The 25,747-nt window shown below is 39.9% G+C and overlaps 1 protein-coding gene and 1 pseudogene across 3 annotated transcripts; one reads left to right on the top strand and one right to left on the bottom strand.

Annotated features, from left to right (window-relative positions):
* Positions 1–848: 848 nt before the first annotated feature.
* LOC119532970 lies at positions 849–1,263 on the bottom strand (annotated as a pseudogene).
* A 19,142-nt stretch (positions 1,264–20,405) lies between these two features.
* LOC119532366 (mast cell protease 4-like) lies at positions 20,406–22,813 on the top strand. 3 transcript variants are annotated; one of them, XM_037834710.1, is made up of 5 exons: positions 20,986–21,072; positions 21,270–21,342; positions 21,454–21,589; positions 21,819–22,073; positions 22,518–22,813. In XM_037834710.1, exons 3-5 carry the CDS (start codon positions 21,485–21,487, stop codon positions 22,677–22,679), a joined length of 522 nt encoding a protein of 173 aa, XP_037690638.1. In that variant the 5' UTR covers positions 20,986–21,072; positions 21,270–21,342; positions 21,454–21,484; the 3' UTR covers positions 22,680–22,813. The 3 variants fall into 3 exon arrangements, with proteins under 3 accessions (XP_037690636.1, XP_037690638.1, XP_037690637.1); XM_037834708.1 differs by lacking the exon at positions 21,270–21,342 and having other exon boundaries at positions 20,406–21,072; XM_037834709.1 differs by having other exon boundaries at positions 21,270–21,589.
* Positions 22,814–25,747: the final 2,934 nt, after the last annotated feature.

Genomic DNA, 25,747 nt, shown 5'->3' with positions numbered 1-25,747 from the left:
CCTTCCAACAGTTTATTAGAAAGAATGTAGACATTTAAAAAAAATTCCACTGTCATGAACACAAACTGAGGTTTTTCAGCCCTGGTATAAACTGGATCAAAAAAAGAAATAAGAAAATCCAATAGTGTATTAAACGTTTTTTTGCTCATTTGCCATACTGACAGTGCAAGCATAAATTCAGTCTAAATGTAGAGACTCTCAAGCAACAATGTACAGCTTTTCTTCATCCTCTGTGCCAAGAGATGTAAAGGCATGAGTTAAGCAATACCAAATGTACAGGCTTCAAAAACCATCTAAGTTAAGGCATTCACTAGTTTTAGCTAAGATACATCTGGAACACTTACATACAATACACGTGATCACTTACATACAATAACATGGAGTAAATTTTTTGAAAAATAAAATTTTTATGGAAAAATCCTGAAGGATACACAAAAGGAACACCAGGTTAACAATACCAGCTATCAGACATTTGTTTCAGCCACTTTGAGTCCATGTTCTAAAATCTAAACTTTAGTTATCTTTATCTAAGCTGAGAGCTTCCTATTGTGTCAGTGTCTTTGTTATGAAAAAAAGAGAATTAGATGAAAGGTTTTTATTTATTACAACTGCTGTAACAATTGCCTCAGACCTCAACAGCTTCATGGAATCTGGGAAATATTCATGCATAAGGTTATTGCCATAGCTGACTTAAAATTGTCCCATACAATGGGACAAATCAACCCTTAGTGAAGCCTTTTAAAAAACAAACAGGTTTTTTAAAAATGGGTTAAAGGAGGCAAATACAGCATCTGTCTTTAGAGCTATCAACTCAGGAATTCTCTCAATCATGCAATTTTGCAGATAAGTTATTTTTCTTTCTCAAAATCCCAGTGATGACAACATTCCTTACACCAGATCCAGCATTTTTCATCATCTCTGTCTTGTGAATCATTGCTCCCTCTACTTCTGGTAAATCTACAGCCTCATCACTAGCTTTGCCCTTTCTTTTGTTAACCTTGGCCACAACTGGGCAGATTCTCCTTTTCATAAACAACATAAGATTGATCTGCCCATACTTTCATGCTTCGAATCATTTGGATCAATACAATGAAAAAGATCAATTTCATTTAAATGCTTAAAATTATCACTTCCTCCAAGACAAGTGAATGTAAATTTGGGTTTTTCAACATGCACATTAACATCCTCACTGTCTTCAACACAAAATTCAATAAAGACACAGTCCCTTTGATGGTATCACTTTGCAGAAGCAGGCGGCGTGTGAAGCGGTCAGGGGCGGGCCTCTCCGGCGGCAGCTGCTGAGGAGCCCACTCCTCTCCAGCGGCGACCCCGTTGTTTTCTCCCTGGTCCTGGCGTCTTCCCGCTTCCCTCAGACACCGAGCCCGTATGTTTTTGGATCAAGAGGAGCCACGTTCAGTTTTGTTGTAGGGACTGTGTATATTACCTCCTCATAACAATGACCACCACACATCGCATACAATTCCTGAAGGTTGAGCTTGATATTGTGACTTCAAGGTCATTACCCTTCAGGAAGTGGTCGGTGTATTTTGTGTATGGACTGGAGGATGAATATTTTATGACCAACGGGGCAGACTCTGTAATCACTAGTGTTTTTTACCAAATATTTTTACCTCTTTCCAGGTACCTGCTTTTCACTCCCTGAATCCACTGTGGTTGAATGGGGCTTCTAGAAGCTTTTTGAAACATAGAAAGAATAAAAGGATAGAAGATACCAAAAAAAAAAAAAAAAAAAAAAAAGTATAAGAACCACAAGGAAGCTGGTGACAAGTTCTAACATAAATGAAGGTGGAATCCTGGAAAGCAAAGATAGAAAGGAGCAGACGCAATATTTGAAGCCAAGAATTTTTCAAAACTGATAAAAGATATCAAACTGCAGAACTATAAGGCAGAATTTTTAAAAAGAAAAAGGAAAACCACACCTTCCCATATCATAGTAAAATGTTAAAAAACAAACAGAAAATCTTAAAAATACCCAGCGATATATTCACATATCATACAGTCCATCCAAAGTGTACAATCAGTGTGGTTCACAGTATCATCATGTGGCTGTGCATTCCTCACCACACTCAATTTTAGAACATTCCCATTACTCAAAAAAAAAAAAAATATATATATATATATATATATATATATATATATATATATATTCACACATACATACATATGTACATATGCACCAGACAAAAAGGACACGTTGCCTTCAAAGGAGCAACAAGAATGATGCCTATTTTCTTAATATACAAACAATGGAAGCCAGAAGACAATATAAAATATCTTTAAAGTGCTGAAAATATATGTTTAAGTGCTTAAAAATAAAACAATAACTGCCAACCTAGTATTCTATACCTAGAGAACATATTCTTCAAAACTGAAGGTAAAATAAAGACATTTTCAAATAAAAGAACTGACATAATTCTGTACCAGCCAACTCACATGAAATATATATATACATATATATATATATATATATATATATATATATATATATATATGTATATATATACAGTTCTTCAAACAGAAGAAATATTATTCTAGGCAGAAGCACTCAACTGCAAGAATGAATCAAAAGCAGAGAAATGGTAAATATATGGGTAAATCTAAATAAATATTGATTATATAAAGCAATAACAGTAATGTCCTGTGGAGTTTAATGTACAATGGCCAAAATAATACAAAGGATAAAAAGGAAGTAAATTGTCCAAGAAGTGGTAAAAGTACTAACTTTTAATAAACATTTAATACAGACTTCATGTTTTAATCTCTAGGATAACTACTAAATGAATAGAAAAATAATGTATAACTACCAGGCTAAAAGAGAAGGCAAATGGAATATTACAAAATAATCCAAGGGAGGCAAGAAAGGAGATGAAAAGAGTACAAAACAGGTGAAAAAATAGAAAACAAATAGTAGGGTCGTAGATTTAAAGTCAACTATATCAATAAATATATAATAAATGCATCCAATAAATAGTCTAACTGAAAGACAAGGATTGTCAGGCTGGGTTAAAAAACAACTATATATTGCTTACAAGGACCCAGAAAGTTTGAAAGTAAAAAGAAAAAATATGCCTTACAAATATTAATAAAAGAGCTGATCTAATTGTGCTAATATGGAAACGAAGTCAACTTTCAAATATAAAGGTATTACCAGAAATTTTAAAAGACATTTCATCATACTAAAAGACCAATTCATTGAGAAAACATAATAATCCAACACCATATGCACCTAGTAAAATTGCTTCCAAATATATAAAGCAAAAATTGACAAAACTGAGAGGACAGATAAATCCACAATCCTACTGGGACATTTTCAGACTCCTCTCTTTATGACTGAAAGAATAGGCAGAAAAGAATACCATATATTGGACACCTCTTGTACCCTGTCTCCCATCCTCATGGCCCATATTTTACTCCAGTCATTGCTGTAGCAATTGGCTCCATACAGCTCTAACCTGGCAGCGCTTTGCCTCAACTGCCTTACATCTCTTGCTTTCTGCCCCAGAGTTTCTCTGCTTCCTCCATGTGGAACACTTGCAAGAACTTGCTCAGCCTTCTGATATCTGCACAAATCTAGATGTACAAGTGAGTTAATGCCACTCAGAACAACCCTTAAGCAATGAATACAGGATCCAGTAGCTAATCCAGTAGCTAATCATGGTACTTTTCAGTGTCTCTAGTAAACAATTCTGAGATGCATTTTCAACAGGTCACCAGGGGAATTAAGCTGCATATGGTCACAGAAGGAATCAGCCCAATTATATTCATTCTGTCCTTCCCTGTTTCACTCTTCCCAGCTCCCCATTCCTGTCCCTTGGAATTACTTCCCAAAATAAACTAACTGCACACAAACCCTGTCTCAAACTCTTTTTTTGAAAGAAGCCCAGGCTAAGACAGTAAGAATATAGAATATTTGCATAACATAACTAACAAAATTGACCTAATTGACATATATAAAATATTGCACCCCAAAACTGCAGAATTTGTATTTTTTTCAAGTGCATATGGAAGGAACATTTATCAGTAGTAAAAATATGCTGAGCCAAAAAACAAGTTGCAACAAATTTTAAAGACTTAAACTTATACAGATTATTTTTTTGACCACCCCTCTGGGGTGAGAGATGGTGGAGAGAATGGCCTGTTTTGCCTCCTCGTTTCTGTCCCAGGCTCATTGCAGACCTGAGAACAGTTGCTTTTTGTGTTGTTCCCTGCTCTGTCACCTCCTCCCATCAGTCCCTCCGTTTATCCAGTATCCATGCCAGGCCGTCCCAAAGCCATCCCTTTTCTATGGGTTTGAGTAAATCCCCTGAAATCTGGGATGTTTCTCTGGTAAACCTTGTGATGCTGCCCATCCCTTTATCTGCTCGGAGTATCAGCTGGGCCAGCAACAGATAATTCTCTACGTATCAAAATCAAATCTATCAACAACGATCTTCTCGTATCTGGTGGGCTGTTGAACGAAGCCTGTACAGCACCAACTGTCCTTTTCACGTGCCCATGTGGAACCTGTTTGATTTGTGGTTGCTGCCAGGATGCTCTGAGCAGCTGGCAGGAGTCAGAGGGCCAGTCTCAAGATATCCTTTATGCTCTCCGCAGCCGCAGTTCCAATTAGGGTGTGTACTCTCTTAATCGAGGAGATGGTACTCAGGGCTCTTCATTTAGCTGTCCTTACTCCTGCACTTCCTTATCTCTTAGCACAACCATCCAGGAATAACTTTCACTCCTTCTGCCTTAGAGCTTTCTCCTTCCCCTAGACGCTATGTAAGAGGGATAGAATCTGAACGTTTGGTTGGTCTATTTGTACTGTCGTGGAGGAAGTATCTAAGCACCAAGATCTCTAGTGAAGGTTGATCTTTCAGTGCTTGTAAGAGCAATATCATAAGGAGAAGACAGGAGTGGATTTCCCAGATCAAGTGTCTCTGTGAAGATCACATTGTCAAGGTTTGGGAAAGGGTTTATTCCTTTCTTATATAAGCCTTATCGAGATCACGTATTTGGGAGCTAGATGGATTAAATCCATGGTTAAGTGCTCTGTTACCCGACTGGATTGGCATCCTGCTAGCACCCTTTACATGCTGCATGACCTTGGGCAAGTTTCTTCACCTCTCTTAGCTCTTCCCTTTCATCTGTTAAATAGGCATGACAATGGTAAAGATTAAAAGAGAATTTTTTTTTTGGTAAAGGGTCAAGTACTCAATAAAAGTTAGTTTTTATTAGTAGTAGCATTTATTAGCCTCTAGGAGCCCTAACATCTCCCAAGAGTCTGTGAATGAGAATTATCTTCTTTTGAGTGGCCTGAAGATTCTGAAAGGCCAAAGGAAATGAAAAATATATTTCCATACTTGGAACAGTCTCTCACCTGCCCCTTCCCTATCACAATATCTGAGGCATCCTGGGACCCTCCATTCTGCTCCCATTCCCTGCCCCAAGGAGCTGTGGTTCTGCACCCTGGGTTTTCCCAGCTCCATGATAGTGACTCCATGGAGCTGTCTGTGTCATGCTCAGAATGCTTAGGCTGGGATTGTTAGGTGCCTCCTTATTTTGTGTTCTGGGACCACACTCAAATCCCAGTAGATCCCAGGGGTAAGTATGATCCATGAGGAGTTGCAATAGACATCAGAACAATTGCAAGAGTTTTGCAAATTTATATCAACAGAAACCTGGGGAATACAAATAGGGATGAATCAAGGGTGTTGCAGCAGGCTGACTTTGTTGATGGGGTGCACCAAGTAGAGATTCTAGTTTCAAGCTCATTGCAGTGGCTCTGTTTGCCTGGTTAGTTGGATTGAAATATGAACTCAAAGGTGGCCTATGGTAAATGAAGTTGAGATGTCAGACTTCTTTGGCATACTGTAGAAGGCATCCAAAAGCTTACAGAATCAGAAGGTAGACATTAGAATCTACCCCCCTGTTCTAGTTTGCTAATGCTGCCAGAATGCAAAACACCAGAAATGGACCGGCTTTTATAAAGGGGGTTTATTTGGTTCCACAGTTACAGTCTTAAGGCCATAAAGTGTCCAAGGTAACACATCAGCAATCAGGTACCTTCACTGGAGGATGGCCAATGGTGTCTGGAAAACCTCTGTTCACTGGGAAGGCATGTGACTGGTGTCTGCTCCAAAGTTCTGGTTTCAAAATGGCTTTCTCCCAGGACGTTCCTCTCTAGGCTGCAGTTCCTCAACAATGTCTCTCAGTTGCTCTTGGGGTGTTTGTCCTCTCTTAGCTTCTCTGGAGCAAGTGTCTGCTTTCAACAGCCATCTTCAAACTGTCTCTCATCTGCAGCTCCTCTCTCAGCTCCTGGGCATTCTTCAAAGTGTCCCTCTTGGTTGTAGCTCCTCTTCAAAATGTCACTCTCAGCTGCATCGAGTTCCTTCTGTTTGTCAGCTCATTTATATGGCTCCAGTGATTTAATTTAGACCCACCCTGAATGGGTGGGGTAACACCTCCATGGAAATTATCCAATCAGAGTCATCACCCACAGTTGGGTGGGTCACATCTCCAGGGAAACACGCAAAGAATTACAATCTAATCAACGCTGATATCTCTGCCCACACAAGATTACATCAAAGATAATGGAGTTTTGGGGAACATAATACATTCAAACTGGCACACCCCCTCAACACTTTACTTCCCTGGCTACTTCATTTCCTGACACCTTCAAGTACCAGCACAATAAAACAAAAAAGGACAGAGATGCCATCAGGCATAGGGGAGAGAGCCTACAAGTCCTGTGAATGAAGTACAATGAAGACCAGAAATAAAGCAAGACTTCTGAGTAAAGCCAAGTATGAAAGAACTACAAATGGACTCCCACTAAAGTAGAGGAGAAACAAATTATCTAGTCCCTAGCCTTGGGTATTTACAATCTCATTGGGGAAGCACTCTTTACATATGTCTAGTATTCAACTAAGTGCCAAAATAATTATAAAGGCAGTAGCCCAGGATTTCTAGAAAGGGAATGGTCATTTCATCCTGTAATGGCTAAGGAAGCTTTACAATCATGGAAACTCCACAGTGGATGGAACCCTCGAGGTCAAGCCTCACTGCCTCCCCACTGCATCAGTGCCCTTTAAAGAATCCAGCAAAAGAGTTCATCCAGACTCTTCTTAAATATCAGCATTATGGCTAATTTATTATACTCTTAAGCAGCCTGTCAACAATGAGACTGCTGATTGCTAACTTGCCCTCAAATGGAGCAAAAGCCTCATACTTTCCACTTCTGGTTCTGTCCCTGAGCCCCTCAGAACAAGAGTGCTCCCTTCCCCACACTGCATTTATTAAGAAATGTGAAGTCGTTCAACAAGTCTCCTCTGTGTCTTCCCTTCTCAGGTTACCATGCCTGGTGTCTCCCTTTCTTCTCCAGTGGTTCTGATGTCTCTCACCATCTGAAGCCCTTGGTGGGACATACTATAGTTGGTCAGCTTCCCTCCAAAGGGTGAGACCCTCAGCTGGCTAAAGTTCATACTCTGGTCTCTGCAGCATAGAGCGCTTGGCTGCTCTGGACACTCAGCTTCTCTAATGCAAACTGGCAGTACACATGTAAGGAAACGTCTAGGTCTTTCCCAAATGTACCACTGCTGAGTCATAACTTCACCATCTTGTCTTATTTTGTTCTGTGAATGCTTCTTATAAAAATCTTTGAATTTACAATTTTCTTGAAACCTAAATGTGAAATGCAGTGTATTGCAGTGGATTGAGAGTTGGGGTTGATGAATCAAGCTGCCTAGGTTTGAATTCTCTCTTAACAAAATCTCAGTTTCTCTTTTGTAAAATGGGGATGATAATAATCTGAAAGATATTTGATGTTTAGAAGTATAATTCATCTATAACCCACAGAACAGTGCCTGGCCCAGAGTAGTAACCTATCGATGTTAGAAACCCTCTAGGATTTCTCAGAATTGGAAAGCATATTTTCTATATCCTCCTCCAAGGCACTGATAAAATAGTGGACTGGCACAGAAACAAGGTCAGAGAGAAGAGAAAACTGGCAGACTTGACTTGAGCCTTCAATCAGTACACTTTAGACATCTTTTAACTGACCCACCTAGATGGATAAACAAATAATAAGAAAAGGGAAATAATATTTGTTCAGTCATGCATTAAATTATGTTTTATGAGCCTAATAATTTATACAAACAGATCAATGGAGTAGAATTGGTAGCCTCAAAAATTATCCTTGCATATTTATACATTTTGTTTATAATAAAGAGGAATCATAAATTAACAGAGAAAGTAGGAAATGTGTATTAAATAGGGCTGGAAAATTGATCAACTATCAGGGGAAAAAATCATTAAATCATCATGTCACTTATTAAGCCAAAATTAATTCCTAATGAATTACTAATATACAATGGAAAGAAAAATTCATATTAATTAGGAGAAAATGTGGGAACATTTATCAGATGATGGAATAAAATAAAGGCATTGAAAGAAATCACAAAGGAAAATAAGGACAGATTTTACTATCTAAAACTTTTAAAATTCTGGACATCAAAACTCAACATAAAATTAAAAGGCAATGCTGAAAGAACACAGAATGTTCAGCAGGATTGCTTGTACAGCTCCAGAAATAGATAGCATAATACTGTGTGATGGTAGCACAATATTCTAAGTACACTGAACAAAGATGTCTGTGAGTAAGGCTGAAAGAGGTGGGATAGGGGAATGTATGACACCAGAGATAAAGATAGATAATGAAGACTGGGACTGTATAACTTGGCAAAAACTGGAGTGGCCAATGAATCTTAGTAAATGTAGAAATATAAAAATATTCTCACATGTGGGAGAACAAATGAATGTCAACCATGCAAAGTGTTGAAAAAGGGATAGTATTTGGGAAAAAAAATAATCAAAGCAAACAGGAGTCTCTGGTCAACAGTAACATTGTAAGATGCCTCCATTAAATGTAACAAAGGCAATATCCCAAAGTTAAATGTGTATGAGAGGGGGATATAAGGGAGGGATATGGGATTCTTGGTAGTGGTGTCATTTTCTGTCCTTACTAATATATTGTATGACACTTTTTTCTTTTTATTATTATCTTTTTTATTATTCACCAAAAAAAACCTTTTTCATAGTAATCAATATGTTCAAGTGCTGACTGTGGTGATAAATGTACAACTATATGATGATACTGTGAACAACTGATTGTACACTGTGGATAATTGTATGTTATGTGAATATATCTCTATAAAATTGTAGGAAAAAATATAAATGGGGTAAAAGTGCTGGAGAAATCATGGAGAGAGGTATGTACCTATTTACTGTTGATGAGGAGGCAGAGTGGTATAGCCTTTCTGGAGGTCACTGTGGTGATTCCACAGGAAGCGAAGTATTTGGGGCCATAAGGTCCTGCAACTTCATTATGGGGTATGTACTTGGAAGATCTGAGAGCAGAGACATGAATGGACATTTGCACACTGGTATTCATGGAGGCAGTATTCATGATGTGCAATGGGTGGTGGTGGCCTAATGGTACACTGACTGAGGAACAGAATGGCGAACTGTGGTGTATGCATGCAACAGAATATTGAGCAACTACTAGAAGGAGTGAAGTTGTGAGACATGCAAGGAGTTGAATGGATCCTGTGGACAACATTTTGAGTGAAGTATGCCAGAAACAAAGGGAAACACTATAATGCCACACTGATACAGACTAACTACAATGTGTAAACTCAGAATTGAATCGTAGAGCACAGCCTAATAGGGAAATGATTATTGTAATCATCCCTAGATTGCAAGCTCTTACAGCAGTCAAATCTATTCCTGAATTGTAATGGCTATCTCCAAACTCTGAGATGTTGATCCATTGGTGTATAACTGATTGGTCTCTGGAACACTGGGTATCTGTGTGATACCTGAAACTCAGGGCTAGAGCTCAGCAGATATGAATGTCAGTATTAACACACACAGCAACTCTTTAAAAAAAAAGCTGAAAACAGAGCCCAGACTTCAATCAGAGATTGAATGAAGCAGATCTGGTTAAGACTAGGGCAAATCAGGCCAAAGGGTAAAGGTTGAAACTAACTGTGTATTAAAACTTCAACTTCTATGTGAGACCAAGGGAAGAAATGTTTATTTGGTGTAGGATCTATATTTTCTAAACAATATAACTTCTACAGTCAGTTTGTTCAAACACCACAATTACATGGAACTTTGAATAAGAAGTGAGATATGGTAGGTCTGTATAGGTTAGAGTGAAATAACAGCATATCCCAAAGTAATTTGGGAGAAGGATAAAAATATATATTCAGGGCCCCCTTGAGGAGCTGGGGGAGGATGCAGAGGTGTTGGACTTCTTCACCTGGACTGTTGCTGATGTTCTCACAAACGCTAGGGACTAACAGCTTGACATGCTGAGCCCTGTCTTGGGGCTTGCCCCTGTGAAGCTTGTTACTGCAAAGGAGAGGCTAAACATGCTTATAATTGTGCCTAAGTGTCTCCCCCAAGTGCCTCTTTGCTGCTCAGATGTGGTCCTCTCTCTCTCTAACTAAGCCACCTTGGCAGGTGATTGCACTGCCCTCCCCCCTACATGGGACCTGACTCCCAGGGGTGTAAGTCTCCCTGGCAACACAGGCTATGACTCCCAGGAATGAATCTGGACCCAGCATTGTGGGATTGAGAACATTTTCTTGACCAAAAGGGAGATGCAAAATGAAACAAAATGAAGCTTCAGTGGCTGAGAGATTTCAAATGAAGTCAAGAGGTCACTCTGGTGGACATTCTTACACACTATACAGATAACACTTTTTAGGTTTTAATATATTGGAATAGCTAGAAGTAAACACCTGAAACTACTAAACTCCAACCCAGTAGCCTTGACTCTTGAAGACAATTGTATAACAATGTAGCTTACAAGGAGTGACAGTGTGATTATGAAAACCTTGTGGATCTCACTCCCTTTATCCAGTGTATGGATGGATGAGTAGAAAAATGGGGACAAAAGCTAAATGAAAAATAGGATGGGATGGCAGGGAGATGATTTGGGTGTCCTTTTTATTTTTATTTTTATTTTTATTTGTTATTCTTATTCTGTTTCTTTCTGGTATAAGGAAAATGTTCAAAAATAGATTGGGATGATGAATGCACAACTATATGATGGTCTGTGAACAACTGATTGCACACCATGGATGATTGTATAGTATGTGAATATATTTCAATAAAACTGAATTTAAAATATATATATATGTGTGTGTGTGTATATATATATATATGTATATATATAATATTAAAAAAAAATAAAAGGCAAATAATAAACTGAGAAAAATGTTTGAGACCATACAAAGGCCGAGGCAAACAATTCAAAATGGAAAGAAACAAATGATCAGTAAACAAATAAAAAATTCAGATTCATTAGTGTGCTGGTTTGAAGCTATTATGTACCCCAGAAACAGCCACATTCTTTCAACCCATTCCTGTGGGTGCAGACCTATTGTAGGTGGGACATTTTAGTTAGGTGATTTCAATTTGAGATGTGACCCACCCCATTCAGGGTGGGTCTTTATCCTTTTACTGGAGTCCTTTATGAGAGGATAAAGGGCAGAAAAAGCTGAGAAAGCTTGGAGGGAAAAAGTCCCAGAGAACTTAAGAGAAGATCCCCAGAGGAAGCCCCTGGAACCAGAAGCTGAAAGCAACCAAACTGGGAGAAGAGGACTAGCAGACGCTGGCAATGTACCTTCCCCTGTGACAGAGATGTCCCAAATGCCAACAGCCTTTCTTCAGAGCAGGTATCCTCCTGTTGATGCCTTAATTGGGACATGTGCACTGCCTGAGAACTGTAAATTGCAAGTTAATAAAATTCCATTTAAAAAGCTAATCCATTTGTGGTATATTGCATTCTGGCAGCTTTGGCAAACTGAAACAATTAATAATCAAACATTAAAATTTTAAAACATTGATGGCACACCATTTGCCATTCATCAAATTAAGAAAATGTTTTAAATTATTTTATTTAAAAACTTCATTTTAGTGTATAGTGAAATAGGGATTCTCATAGATTTCTGATAAGAAATTAGGTACACTCATTCTGAAAACAATTTAGAAATATATTTCAATTTGTTCATACCATTTAATTTGGCAGCCATATTTCCAAGAATTTGCCTCCTCTCAATTCTTTACTTTCCCCAAATGAAATAATCAGAGATGTGCACAAAGATCTAGGCAAAATATATATGTTACAGAATTTTGTTTTAAAAAAATTAATAATAAGGTAATGATTAAATAAGTTACCATGTTCTTCAATCTAACCACAGAAATGAAGTACTCTTTCCAAAGAGATTTTTTTTTTTTTTAATGGTAGGACAATATAGGTCACTAGATAAATTGAAAATCCTCTTTAAAAAATACTGGAATGGGAGGGGAGGAACAACTTTGAAACACACAGTAGAGCTCCTCAGAAGGCAAATGAACTCTCAGGGAGCAAAAATGAAGAGGAAGCTGAAAACCAAAGTCCGAGAGGAAGAGAGTTCAGACTAAGATCATTGCCTAAAGCCAAGACCTGCAAATAAGGTACCTAATGTTCAAAGTGATAATGGCTGAGTGTTTTCAAATTTAGGAAAGACAGTTCTCAGATTTAGGGAGCAAAAATAAATTAATCATGATCAATTAAAAGGAAATACAAACTTAGACATACTGTATTAAAATTGCAAATACCAAAATCAAAAATAAAAATCTCAAAGGCAACCAGAAGGAAAAAAAAGACATTACTGGAAAAGGTGTAAAAACTAATGTGGCTGGTGGACATTCTTATGCACTATATAGATAACACCTCTTAGGTTTTAATGTATTGGAATAGCTAGAAGTAAATACCTGAAACTACCAAACTCCAACCCAGCAGTCTGGACTCCTGAAGACAATTATATAATAATGTAGATTACAAGGGGTGACAGTGTGATTGTGAAGACCTTGTGGATCACACCCCCTTTATCTAGGGTATGGATGAGTAGAAAAATGGGGATAAAAACTAAAGGACAAATGGGGTGGGATGGGGGGATGATTTGGGTGTTCTTTTTTCACTTTTATTTTTTATTCTTGCTCTGCTTCTTTCTGATGTAAGGAAAATGTTCAGAGATAGACTGTGGTGGGGAACACATAACTATGTTATCATACTGTGGACAGTGGATTGTATACCATGGATAATTGTATGGTGTGTGAATGTATTTCAATAAAACTGAATTTAATTAAAAAAAAAAAAAACTAATGTGGCAACAGACTCTTCAACAGCAAAAATGAACATGAGAAACTAGTAGAATAAATTCTTCATAGTGTTGAGAGAAAACAAAAACTGTCAACCCAGAATTTTACAAGCAGCTAAACTATCGTTCAAGAACAAAAAGAAAAACTTTCTGAGCAAACAAAAGGAAGATACTCTCATCAAAGGAAGTTCTAAAGATATTCTTCAGGAAAAAGAAAAGAGAGAGGCAAGACAAAATGGTGAGTAAAAGACATTGCTGAACACGAGGGTAAATCTAAACAAGCTAGCACTTGTAAACCAAATTAATAATGATGATGGCTAATTTGGAAAGGAAATAAGAGAAAAACAACAACGAAAAGAGCGAAATAGGAAAAGATGATAGGAGTTATGGTGTTATAAGCTTCTTGACTTTTTCAGGAAGAGGGTAGACACTGCTTAATATTGCATTTTATTACTTCAAGTACCGGGTTAAATTTTTGAGGGTTAAAACACACTAAAAAGATAGAAATAGGGTGTATTATTTCCACACTACTGAAAAGAGAAATAGAAATATTTTAAAACTCAGTCATTATAAAAGCAGACAGGAAAGGAAAAAAATCAGAGTCAACAGACTATAAAATAAGTTCCCATAAATAATTCCAAATATAAGTAATTCAACAAATTGTCAATGAACTCCACACATGGGCTAAAGACAAATACCAGATTTGAAGGAAAAAAACAGCCAAATGTTTGCTTCCTCATAAGAATGTTAAAAGGTTGGTAATAAAGGAATGGAAAAAGATATACCTGGTAAACACTACCCAAAATAGACCTGATGAGATTATACTAAAACCAGAACAACTGGTTAATAAAAAGCATGATTTGGGATGAATATTTTCAAAATACAAAAATAAAAGTTACAAATCTCTAGAAAAACACAATTTTAAATATGCCTATATATAAAATCAATCATTCAAAATATATGTAACAAAAATTAAAAAAGAAGAAAAGTCTCAAACCAATTACCTAAGATTCCATCTTAAACAAACTAGAAAAAGAGAGAATTAAACCCAAAGTAAACAGAAGAAATAATAAAGATAAGAGCAATATTAAAGAACTAGAAAAGAGAAACAATATAGAAAATCAATGAAGCCATAAACTGATTATTTGAGATCAATAGCCAGACTGATCAAGAAAAAAAAAGAACAAAGACACAACTACCAATATCAGCAATGAGAGGTGACATCACTACAGATTCTACAAATATCAAAAGGATAATAAGGGAATATTATGCATAACTTCATGCCCATAAATTTGACAAATTAGGTGAAATGGGAACTACTAAAGTTCACTCATTGAGAAATAGGAAATAACCTTGATCGTGCTATATCTCATACTTAAAAATCTTCCCACAAAATATCACAATTTCTGTCGGTTAGAAAGAAAGCTTCAAATGTGGATGGCTTCACTGATGAATTCTAGCAAACGTTTAAGGAAAAATAATACCAATTCTACCAAACATTTAGAAAATTCTTTGAGATCAGTACTACCCTGATTCTAAACCAAACACATTGCAACAAATGAAAAACACAGACAAATATCCCTCATGAACATGTTAGTAATTACCTATCACTGCGTAAAAGGTTACCCAAAACTTTACTGGCCTAAAAAAACAAACATTTATTATATCACAATTTCTGTGGGTTAGGAATCCAGGCATGGCTTAGCTAAGGACTCCTGGCTCAAGTTCTCTCATGAGGTTTATTGAGCTGCTGTCTGGGGCTGTGCTCTCGGCTGAAGTACTCAACTGAGGCTGAAGGCGCCACGTCTTTGTCTCTTGTGGTTACTGGCAGGCTTCAGTTCCACGCAGACTGGAGTTCAGTTCCTCTTAGGCTGTGTGACTAAGGGCCTGTGCACAATAAGCCAGCCTGCTTCTCCCAGTGCAAAAGCTCCAAGGGAGAAGGAGGGAGAGAGGAAGACCCCAAGATGAAAGTCACATTCTGTTTGCAACTTAATTTCAAAAGTGACATTCATGCTTCTGCAATGTTCTATTAATTAGAAGTGAGTCAAGAAGCCTAGCCCACATTTAGGGGGAGGAGATCACCCAAGGACATAGGTCCCAGGAGGCAAAGTTCATCAGGTACCATCTTAGAGGCTGCCTACCACAATAATATCTGCAAAAATTCTTAACAAAGTTTTAGAAAAGCAAATCTAACAACACAGAAAGGGATAATGCATCACGATCAAGTGGAGTTTATCCTAGGGTTGTAAAGATAGGTTAACATTCAAAAATCAATCATTGCAATTCACCCTATTAACAGAATAAAAATGAGAACAATTAACAATTTAAAAACTGAAATTTAATTTTAAAATATTTACAATAGCGTCAAAATATTAAATACCCATGCATAAATTTGACAAATGACGTGCAAAACCTTCTCAGATGTGCAATATTGAAATCTTTAAAACACTGCAATAAATGGAAAGATATGCCATGTTTATGAATCAGAGGACTCAATACTGTTAAGATGTCAATTATAACTAAATTGAGCTCTGGATTCAATGCAGTACAAATCAAAATCCTGCAGGATTTTTGTAGAAATAGATAAACTTATTTTAAAATGTATATGGAAATGCAATGGACTTAAAGTAGCCAAAATAATTTTGAAAATGAGGAACTTATACTACCTGATTTCAAGACTTATTGTAAAGCTACAGTAATCAAGATGGTGTGCATCTAGCATAAGGATAGACATATACATCCATAGAACAGAATCCAGAAATAGACTCATGCATAGCAAGGAGCCAAGGCAAGTCTATGGAGAAAGGAAATTCTTTTTAATAAATGGTGCAGGAAAAAAAAGGACCTTGACCATCACCTCACACCATATATAAAAAGTAACTTAAGAGAGATCACAGAGCTAAAACTATAAAACCTCTAGAAGTGTCACCCAACGGAGTAAATCTCTCTGACAATGTGGAATATGACTCCCAGGGAGGAATCTAGACCTGGATCATGGGATGGAGAACATCTTCTTGGCCAAAAGGGGGATGTGAAAGGAAATGAAATAAGCTTCAGTGGCAGAGAGATTCCAAAAGGAGTCGAGAGGTCACTCTGGTGGGCACTCTTATGCACAATTTAGACAACCCTTTTTAGGTTCTAATGAATTGGAATAGCTAGCAGTAAATACCTGAAACTATCAAATTACAACCCAGAACCCTTGAAGCTTGAAGATGATTGTATAAAAATGTAGCTTATGAGGATTGACACCGTGATTGGGAAAGCCAAGTGGATCATACTCCCCTTTGTCCAGTGTATGGATGGATGAGTAGAAAAATGGGGGCAAAAAAAAAAAAAAAAAAAAAAGGCACCCAGTGTTCTTTTCTACATTAATTGCTCTTTTTCACTTTATTTTTTATTCTTATTTTTTGTGTGTGTGTGGTAATGAAAATGTTCAAAAATTAATTTTGTTGATGAACGTACAACTATATAATGGTACTGTGAACAATTGAATGTATTCTTTGTGTGACTGCATGGTATGTGAATATATCTCAATAAAATTGAATTAAAAAAAAAACTCTAGGAGAAAATGTATAATGACCCTGGTTTGGACAAAGATTTCTTAAATAAGACACAAAAAGCCTGAACTCTTTAAAAAATTGATATATGGGACATCAGCAAATCAAGGAAGACTTTAGTAGACTGCCTATCTATTTCAGTTCTAGAAACACCATGATCAATTAGTCAAAGTCAAAGACCTCTATTTGTCAAACTGTTTTGATTTCTACCTCAACTTTGATACCCATTACCACGTAACACTAAGCCTTCCTTGTCTCTGGCACCCTGGCTTCTCCCACCCTGGGATTCCATCATCACTCAGGAAGCCCAGATCAATAGCAGCAGTTGCCACTGTTACTCTAGACCTGCAGTGAATAGCCATCACAGAACTCTTCAAGAATGCTGGTGCTTCCCTCCTTAATGTATTTCTCACAGCTTTGATGAAGGAAGTGCCCTCTGAACCCTCCTGGGAGACAAACTTAGGAGATGGTGAGCCAGTCTTGCATAATAAATCCACTCTACCTTCTGATTCCCTAAGCTTTTGGATGCCTTCTACAGTATGCCAAAGAAGTCTGACATGTCAACTTCACTTACTATAGGCCACCTTTGAGTCCATATTTCAATCCAACTAACCAGGCAAACAGAGCCACTGCAATAAGCTTGAAACTAGAATCTCTACTTGGTGCACCCCATCAACAAAGTCAGCCTGCTCCAACACCCTTAAGATTCATCCCTATTAGTATTCCCCAGGTTTCTGTTGATAAAAATTTGCAAAACTCCTGCAGTTGTTCTGAACTCTATTGCAACTCCTCATGGATCATACTTACCCCTGGGACCTACTGTGATTTGAGTCTGGTTATAAATCTAGAAGCCATAAAAGGTTGGGGTGAGATGGGAGGAGAAACTGAGGAGAGTCCACATCACCAATACTCCAGGCAAGGGGAGACTAGCCTCCCCATCCCAGAGAAAATGGGCTGCTTTTATTGATAAAGGAAGACTGGAGAACTTTAGGAGTTCAAGGTCCTCAACTTTATCAGAATCTGCCCAAATACATTCTCACTCCAATTCTGAGTCTTGCTTTTTTCCAAATTAATGTCTTAAGTTTACATAAGAGACTCTAGAGGTTGAAAATTCACAATGTGTTGTAAGCCACTCACAGGATTACTTAGGTTTGGTTTTCAGAAATCTCAGACCTGAAGCCATGTGAGATAATACAAGATTCTTTGTGGCAGTCTTGTAAGATTTCTGGTCCCTTCTTAGACCTTAAGCTCATCATTTTCTTTGTACTTAGTGTACCCTAGTGTACTTAGAAGCAATCAACCCCATTGTACTCCTTATTTCCACTGATATGTTCTATGACAGTAAATACTTGGTCACCCAAAGCCTTGCCTTTGATTACAGGTATCTACTAGTGATCATTTAAGTAACAATTTTGCTACTGCATGTCATAAATGATCACTTGTAACTAATACCCTTCACCACATACAACAGGGTCATTAATGTCTTTGAATATATGTGGATTAGAGAATTTATAGCAGATCACCCAGAACCAACTCACAAAATCTACAGTTAGGTTCCCCTGGACCCACTTCCAGTACCAATATGTCTATCACTTAGGGTTCAGACAGAGAGGCAGAACCAGCCTGAGTGTGATAAAATAGCAATTTATTATAAGAATCAAAACTTTTAAATTGTGGGAGTTGAAAAAAAAAAAGTCCTCTCTAGACTCTTGTTGTTTTTGTTAATAAGGAAAGATACTGAAACTGGAGTCAAACAGACATGGTTTGACACACAGTTGTGATGTTTATAAGCTATATCTTGTCCGGTGACTCAAATTCTCTACACCTCAGTTTCCCCATGTTTCGTAAAATGGGAGCAATAATGCTTCTCAGGATTCATGTGAGGGTGAATGAGATGAAACACACATCTGGAATATACCATATTTCATTAATTCCAAGATGCAAAAAAAGTCACATTTTAACATTGTTAGAACAGGAAGGGACCTTTTAATCAGTGGTATGTCATTGTTTAACTGACAATTTTTTCCTTTCTCAATGATACATGTAATAATGAGGATCCAGAGTAACACCTCAAATGGGAACAGGTACAGATATCATTTTTTTATCAAACAACTGTGACTCTCAATGCTTAAGCAAACCCCACCACCCACTAGAGAACATAACTGTTCTCCTTTATATATTCCATTCCTTTCCTCATTCTTTGGCCTATTTCTTCATCCCACACCCCTTATTATTCAAATTAGTACAATGGAAAAAGTGTGAGTTTCAGATTCTGAAAATTTTTATTTTGAATCTTTCCTCCGGTGTTTACTAGCTATGTAGCATTCTAAGTTTCAGTTGAGTGTTCTATAAAACAGGTATCATAATATTTATCCAAAATGATTGTTACAAAAGTTAAATAAGAAGATGCATGTAAAATCCTATCAGTGCCATGAGCAGAAAAATGGGGACAAAAATTAGATAAAGAATAGGGTGGGATGGAGGGGATGCAAAGATCTAAGTGTTATTTTTTGCTTTTATTTTTATCTTGGAGTAAGGGAAAGTTTCAAAAATTGATTCTGGTGATGGATGCACAAATGTATGATGGTGCGGTGAGTAATCAATTGTACACTATGGATGACTTAAGATGGGTGAATATATCACAATAAAACTGTATTTAAAAAAATAAATGAACTTTTTTGGGGGGGAGGAGGAAAAGGGGACATTTTGGAAAATCTTTTTATTTTAATTCTTATTTTATTTTTTGGAGTAATGAAAATGTTCAAAGATTGATTGTGGCGATGAATGTACAACCATATGATGATACTGTGAACAATTGATTGCACACTCTGAATGATTGTATGTTATGTGAATATATCTCAATAAAATTGCAGTTAAAAAAAATCCTCAGTGCCAAACATACTGTAGACATACAGTGAATTCTCCTTTTTAATTCTCCTCTCTGACTGCCACAGTCTGTTCTTCTACTGATTGTTTGGATTTGAAGAAGGGCTGATCTTCTAGAGCAGCGGCAGGTAAGCTATAGGGCCTACAGGCCAAATTGGCTCACCACCAATTTTTTGTAAATAAAGTTTTATTGAAACATAGCTAGACCAATTTGTTCACATATTGTCTATGGCTGCATTCATGCTATAGACTTGAATAGTTGCCACAGAGACAGTATGGCCCACAGAGTCGAAAATATTTACTATCTGGCTCTTTAAAGAAAAGGTTTGCCAATCCCTGTTCTAGATCCCCACAGCATCTAAAATTTCCTCTCCCCCTGTGTTACGATTGTGCCTCTAGATGTTCTAGAGGAGAAAGGTATACGCCTCATCCTAGGAGCCAGAACTCTTAGGATAGGACCACAACTTCATCAGAGCGGAGAGGAGACTTGTGAGAACTTCTGATCAGGAAGATAACCAGGTCAGAGTGAAAGCCAAAAATGTGACTAGATAAATGGTTTCTGTGGTTTCTAGTCCTGCCCTCTCTTCTACTTCTGGGTTTATAAAAGCAGGGGCAAGGAATAGCGGTGAGAGAAGAATCTCACCATGGGCAGCAACACTGGAAAGGTGCACGCCTTCCTCCTTCTGTTGGCCTCTCTCTGGCCTCCTGAAGCTGGAGCTGGTGAGTCTAAGATATAACCACCTCTCCTCTGGGGCTCAGCTCCTATTCCCAAATTAAAGTCCTGGGCCAGAAAAGACCTTAAAATAAGGTTGCAGGATTCTTTTGCAAGCATTCCAGGGGGAACTTCTACCTGGAAGAATCATACTCTTTCCAGGGACAAGAAATCTTGAGTGGAGAAAGAATCATAGCTGGCTTTGGAATTCCTCTTAACCTGTTGTCCTGAAAATACCCAACGAGTCTGATTTGTGTTCCTTCTCTGGCCTTACTCCTGTGTTGAGGAGATCAAGATAAGGGCGTGAAGAAATGTTGAAATGGCAGCTCAGAATTGTGTTGGCCATTGTATTCTGGAAAGTAAGATGAGGGCTGATGGGATGGTTTGGGGTAGAGAAAACCAATAAAAAGGACAGCTACACAGAGGGGCTGAGCTACCAAAGAAGTAAGGATGTGGCTCAGGTGGATTCTCTCAGCTTTAACCCCATTTTCCTCACCCAGTGCTCTGTCTGAAGACTCTGTGGGCCTGTTTGGGGACCACGGTTCTCTGTTTCAGGGGAAATTATCGATGGCATTGAATCCAAGCCACACTCCCACCCCTACATGGCCAATCTAGAAATCATCACTAATGAGACTCATGTTGGCACATGTGGTGGGTTTCTCGTAAGTCCAGAATTTGTGATGACAGCCGCTCATTGCAAAGGAAGGTAAGAAATCTTTGACTTGTCCTCTTTCCATGTGAGGCACCGTAGGAACCAGAATTATACCCAGCTTTGGAGGGGCCTGAGGACAGGTCCTTGTGCCCCGCTCATCTCTGGATGATCAGAGTCATATATTGGGAGGAACTGGACCATCTTCTCATCCTAGTGCCAGCAGAGCTATCTCGGTCCCATGTATCTTTCAGGGCCCTGCCCTCCCCGAGAAGGCTGGGAATTGGCTGAGTTGGCTGTGATTCCTGGAGGTATCCTCTGTCCGGAGTAAGATCTGAGCCCCTCGGGGAAAGAAGAGGGCCTGGTGTCCCTTTTCTTGGAATGGGCCCTTCTCAGGACACCAGCTCCTTTTCCTGCCTCTCTTTTCTCCCTCAACAGGAATATTACCGTCACTCTTGGAGCTCATGACATGACACAGGAAGAATCCACATGGCAGAAGCTGTTGGTCACAGAACAAATCGTTCACCCAAAATACAGCTCTTTTCTGCTTCTCAATGATATCATGTTACTGAAGGTGCCATCATTTTTCTTTCAATTCTAAATTTCCCCTCCCTTAACTCTTCTCCTGACCTCATTCTCTCTCTTCCAACCTAATTCCTTGGGCTCCACCCTCCCACTCCATATCACCCTACCATCCCTTTAAGCAGAAGCTCTTGGCCCTGCCCCAGGGGGCCTCTGCCACCCCCTCTATAGCCCCACATTCCCTGGGACCAACAATCCATCTGCTCTCCTTTGCTTCATAGCTACAAAGTAAAGCTAAGCTGACCAACAGTGTGGGGATCGTTCCACTGCCCACACAGTCTGCCATCATTCCACCCCAGAGAATGTGCTTGGCCACTGGCTGGGGAAAAATAGGGGTGAAGGAGCCAGTGTCAGATACTCTGAGAGAAGTGAAGCTGAGAATCATGGATGCCAGGGCCTGCTACCGCTTCCTGTTTTACAGCCGTAGACTCCAAATCTGTGCAGGCAGTCCCAGGAAGAAAAGCTCAATATACAAGGTGACCATCTACCTCTACTTCTCCCACATAGCAGTCTCTGGGAGACAGCATCCTCCTGGGAGGGGGTTGGGTCAGGAAGTTCCCTAGTAGAGACACTGGTGTCTGTGTTCCTGTGTTTCTAGGACAGTGAGAACTAGAATTCCCCTGTGGGGTTCCATCCTCCCATACCCAAGTCCTGTCTCTAGCCTTCCCATCCAGTCCACTGCCTTCTGCCCAGAAGAGAGAGGAAGAAGGTTGAGGCAGTCAGGGTCTAGAGTTGTGTTTTTACTCCAGAGAGAGAAAAAGGCATTAATCACATAATTTAGGACTCCATAAGGAACAAGGACTCCTGGCCTGAGTCTGGAATAACCTGGGGCTAACCAGGGCACTGAGGGAGCCAGGACAAGGTGACAGTAGGGAGAGAAGGATTGCCTCTGCTCAGCCTCTGCTTTCTCCAACCCACAGGGAGACTCCGGGGGCCCCCTTCTGTGTGATGGGGTGGCCCATGGTATCTCATCTTATGTGCGAACTAATGCAAAACCTCCTGCTGTCTTCACTCGAATCTCCTCATACGTGACCTGGATTAATGAAGTCCTAAAGGGCAATGAGCCACAGAAGCCTGGCTAGTCCCAAAGCCAGAGCTCTCCCTGAGTAGCCCTGGGATTCTACAGAAGCCTGGCTCCTGCCTGAGCCCAGGAGGCTCTCAGAGACACACAAAGGCCCTGCTGGTTGTATCCCCAATAAAAGATATGCAGCCTCCAGCATGTGTGTGTGACTCCTTTCTGCAGTCACTTCCCTGCCTGGTTTGCTCCCCAGGAAGGGGTCCAAGACCTCCTCTCTAGCTTGAACGAAGAATTGCACCGAGCCCCTTTCTTGCCAAATCAATAATCGTGAATACTGATTTCCCTGTACATTGTGTGGTGTTATGGATTATTAAAGAAAATATTTTGACCTGCATGATAGGATTTAACATGCATAGTAATATTGGCACTGATTTTTACTCTTCCTCCACTGCCCCCTCTTCTTCCTCCTCCTCATGCTTCTCCTTCTCTCTCACTTCTCTTCCTCCCACAAACTGTGCCTCCGCCACTCTGGCCAGAGTACCATAAAAACTTCCCATGACTATTTCCAGAGATAGCTCCAGGCCTGGCTGCTGACATATTGTGTTCTTACACCCACCTGCCCTGTCATCCCCCTCAGAACTCTGCCTGCCAAGCAAGGAGTAAGGAAGTTTCTCAAGCACACGATCACAGGTTGTGTGGGAGAGGAGAATGACCCTTCGACATCCCCAAGAGGGGGTCTGTCTACTGCAGCAGTCACAACAGAAAGAGGTGATCAGGCCTCTGGAGTTGTGTACAAGGCAGGTCCATTCTAGCCCAGGAGAGGGGTCCCCAAGAACATCTGAGTGAACCTGGTCCCAAAAGCACATCAGAGCCACCCAAATTCAACTGGCATTTTTCCCAGAAAGATACTGTCTCTCCAAGTCTTCCAGAAAAAGAATACCTAAATTAGCCCAGGGTTTCCAAAATTTCCTCCTCCAAGGCACCTGCCCTCTAAAAGCCATACCCATCAGCATCCGGACCTGGGATCAGTATACTCGAAGGCATCCACACTCTAATCCAAAAGAAATAGGGCATGAACTCCAGGAAATTCTCAGGAGCCTCCAATTAAAGAGCTCCCATAAGGAATCCTGTGAAGCTAGAGCTGGAAATAGCTGCTTCTACTGGTCCAGACCAGGGAGACCCCTCCACCTTCCCCACTGCCTGACAGCCCACAAAGCCTGGGTTCCAGCTTTGCCACTAATCAGTACAGACATAAAATAAAGAACACATAATATACAAAACTGATTACATACTCTGTGAAAAACAGGTAAGTGTGCTTAAAAAACTGGAAGGATTTCAGAAATTAAAAAACTTACGTTAGAATGGTAAGTAAAAGGATTTTTCTTTTTTCTAACTCTTGTTTTATATTCTCATAATTAAATAAGCATTTTAAAATATGCAATGCAAGGAGCAGTGCTCCTATTTGTACTATTTGCCTAGGATATACCCACTGAGTTACAGCTGAGACCCCATGCACTCCAGATCCCATAGACAGCACAATCACTGAGCAACTCTTCTTCCCAGGAAACTGGGCAATTGGAGGAATGAGAGCAGTGGTCAGCCTACTCTGCCTGCCAGACCCATTAGAAGTGGCAGGGCCAGTGGGGACTGCGGGGAGCTGGGCTGAGCTGCAAGCTGAATTGGGCCCCAGCCTCCAACAGGCTCTGGGCCCACCACAGCCACCACTATGAGCATCAAGTGAGCCTCTGTGGAAGACAGTGAGTGCCCCAGCCCACCCAGAAAAGATAAGATTGCTACAGTGGTAATTCTGAGATGCAGAAGTTAAGGGCCAAGTAGTGTGTCAGCCCAACGGAAGCTGAGAGTGATAAGACAGCCATAGCATCACAGGGTCTGCAGGAGAAACTGCCCAGATGAAAAGGAAAAGACTGTCATGGGAAGATGGTCTCTGGACAACTGAGAGACTCCAAGAGAAATATAAAAGAGCTAGTTCCTCCTGGAGTTATGGATTGAACTGTGTCCCCTGAAAAGACTTGTTCAAGGCCCAACCCTTAGTCCTGTGAGTGTGAATTTATTTGTAAATAGGATCTTCTAAGATGTTACTAATTGGATTAGGGTGAGCCTTTAATCCAATATGATTAGCATCCTCATAAGTAGAAGAAAGTTGAATACAGGCAGGAGGGAGAGAGGGAGAGAGAGACAGAGGGAGGGAGATAGATGGCCATGGGATGGAGGCTGAGATTGGCCATGCCACCATGAACCAAGGAAGGCCATGGATTACCAGAGGAAGCGTGGCCATGCCAACAATTTGATTTCGGACATCTAGCCTCGAAAGAACAGCAAGACAGTAAGTCTCTGTTGTTTAAACCAACCAGTCTGTGGTGCTTTGTTGCAGTAGCCCTGGCAAACCAAGACAGGGATGTTCACTGCTGTTGGAATCCGGATAAAAAACCCGACAGGAAAATATCTGTTCCTCCCACCCCACCCCAATGCCAGGCTCTTCCCTGGGAACCTGGGGGTTGCCTCTCCAGCAGCCACAGTCCCTCCAGCAACTTTTTTTTTCAGGACTGAAGGCACTTTAAAGAAGGATCAAACCTGATGCCAGAGTTGGTTTCCCTTCTGGTGACTCGGAGATATCTAGACCTAGTATGACAGAGGCCCAGTGCAGCCCACAGCCAGGGGTTAGTGAGCTTACTGAACAAGGCACGAGGCCCACTCACTGGTAAAACTTCTTGTTAGGGCTGTTAGCTTGGTCAATTAGCAGCTGGCACAGGGTGAACTTGTTCCCATAGGCAGCCTCGTACTTCCTGAGCCCATCCACAACCTTCTGCCCACCGTATAGGTACACAAGGCGGAACGGCCCTTCTAGACAAGGGGGGAAGCCGAGCCCAAAGACTGCGCCAATGTCTCCTTCTGCAGGTGTGGCCAGGATCCCTTCCTGCAGGCACATGACTGCCTCATTCACAAACCTTGTCACCAGGTGGAACCGGATGTCTTCATCAGAGACCTCAGACTTAGGAGGCACCTTCAGACTTGCCAAAATACCATCCGTCTCCAGCAACTTTTACCCTCACAGATTTGTGCACCATGTGGTGGCTTGACAGGTAGGTCCTTAATGAGTCAAGGCAGGGTTTT

The sequence above is a fragment of the Choloepus didactylus genome, chromosome 4, assembly GCF_015220235.1.
Source record: "Choloepus didactylus isolate mChoDid1 chromosome 4, mChoDid1.pri, whole genome shotgun sequence".
NCBI classification, from domain to species: Eukaryota; Metazoa; Chordata; class Mammalia; order Pilosa; family Megalonychidae; genus Choloepus; species Choloepus didactylus.
The sequence above is the reverse complement of the archived record's forward strand: the minus strand, read 5'-3'. Positions and strand labels throughout refer to the sequence as shown.

Bases quoted from the DNA above. Each gene is read 5' to 3' on its own strand.
- LOC119532366 (XM_037834708.1), top strand. From the start codon at position 20,969: ATGGCCAATCTAGAAATCATCACTAATGAGACTCATGTTGGCACATGT. The intron at 21,590-21,818 runs GTGCCATCATTT...TTTGCTTCATAG, and splicing joins ATGATATCATGTTACTGAAG to CTACAAAGTAAAGCTAAGCT. The intron at 22,074-22,517 runs GTGACCATCTAC...TCCAACCCACAG, and splicing joins AGAAAAGCTCAATATACAAG to GGAGACTCCGGGGGCCCCCT.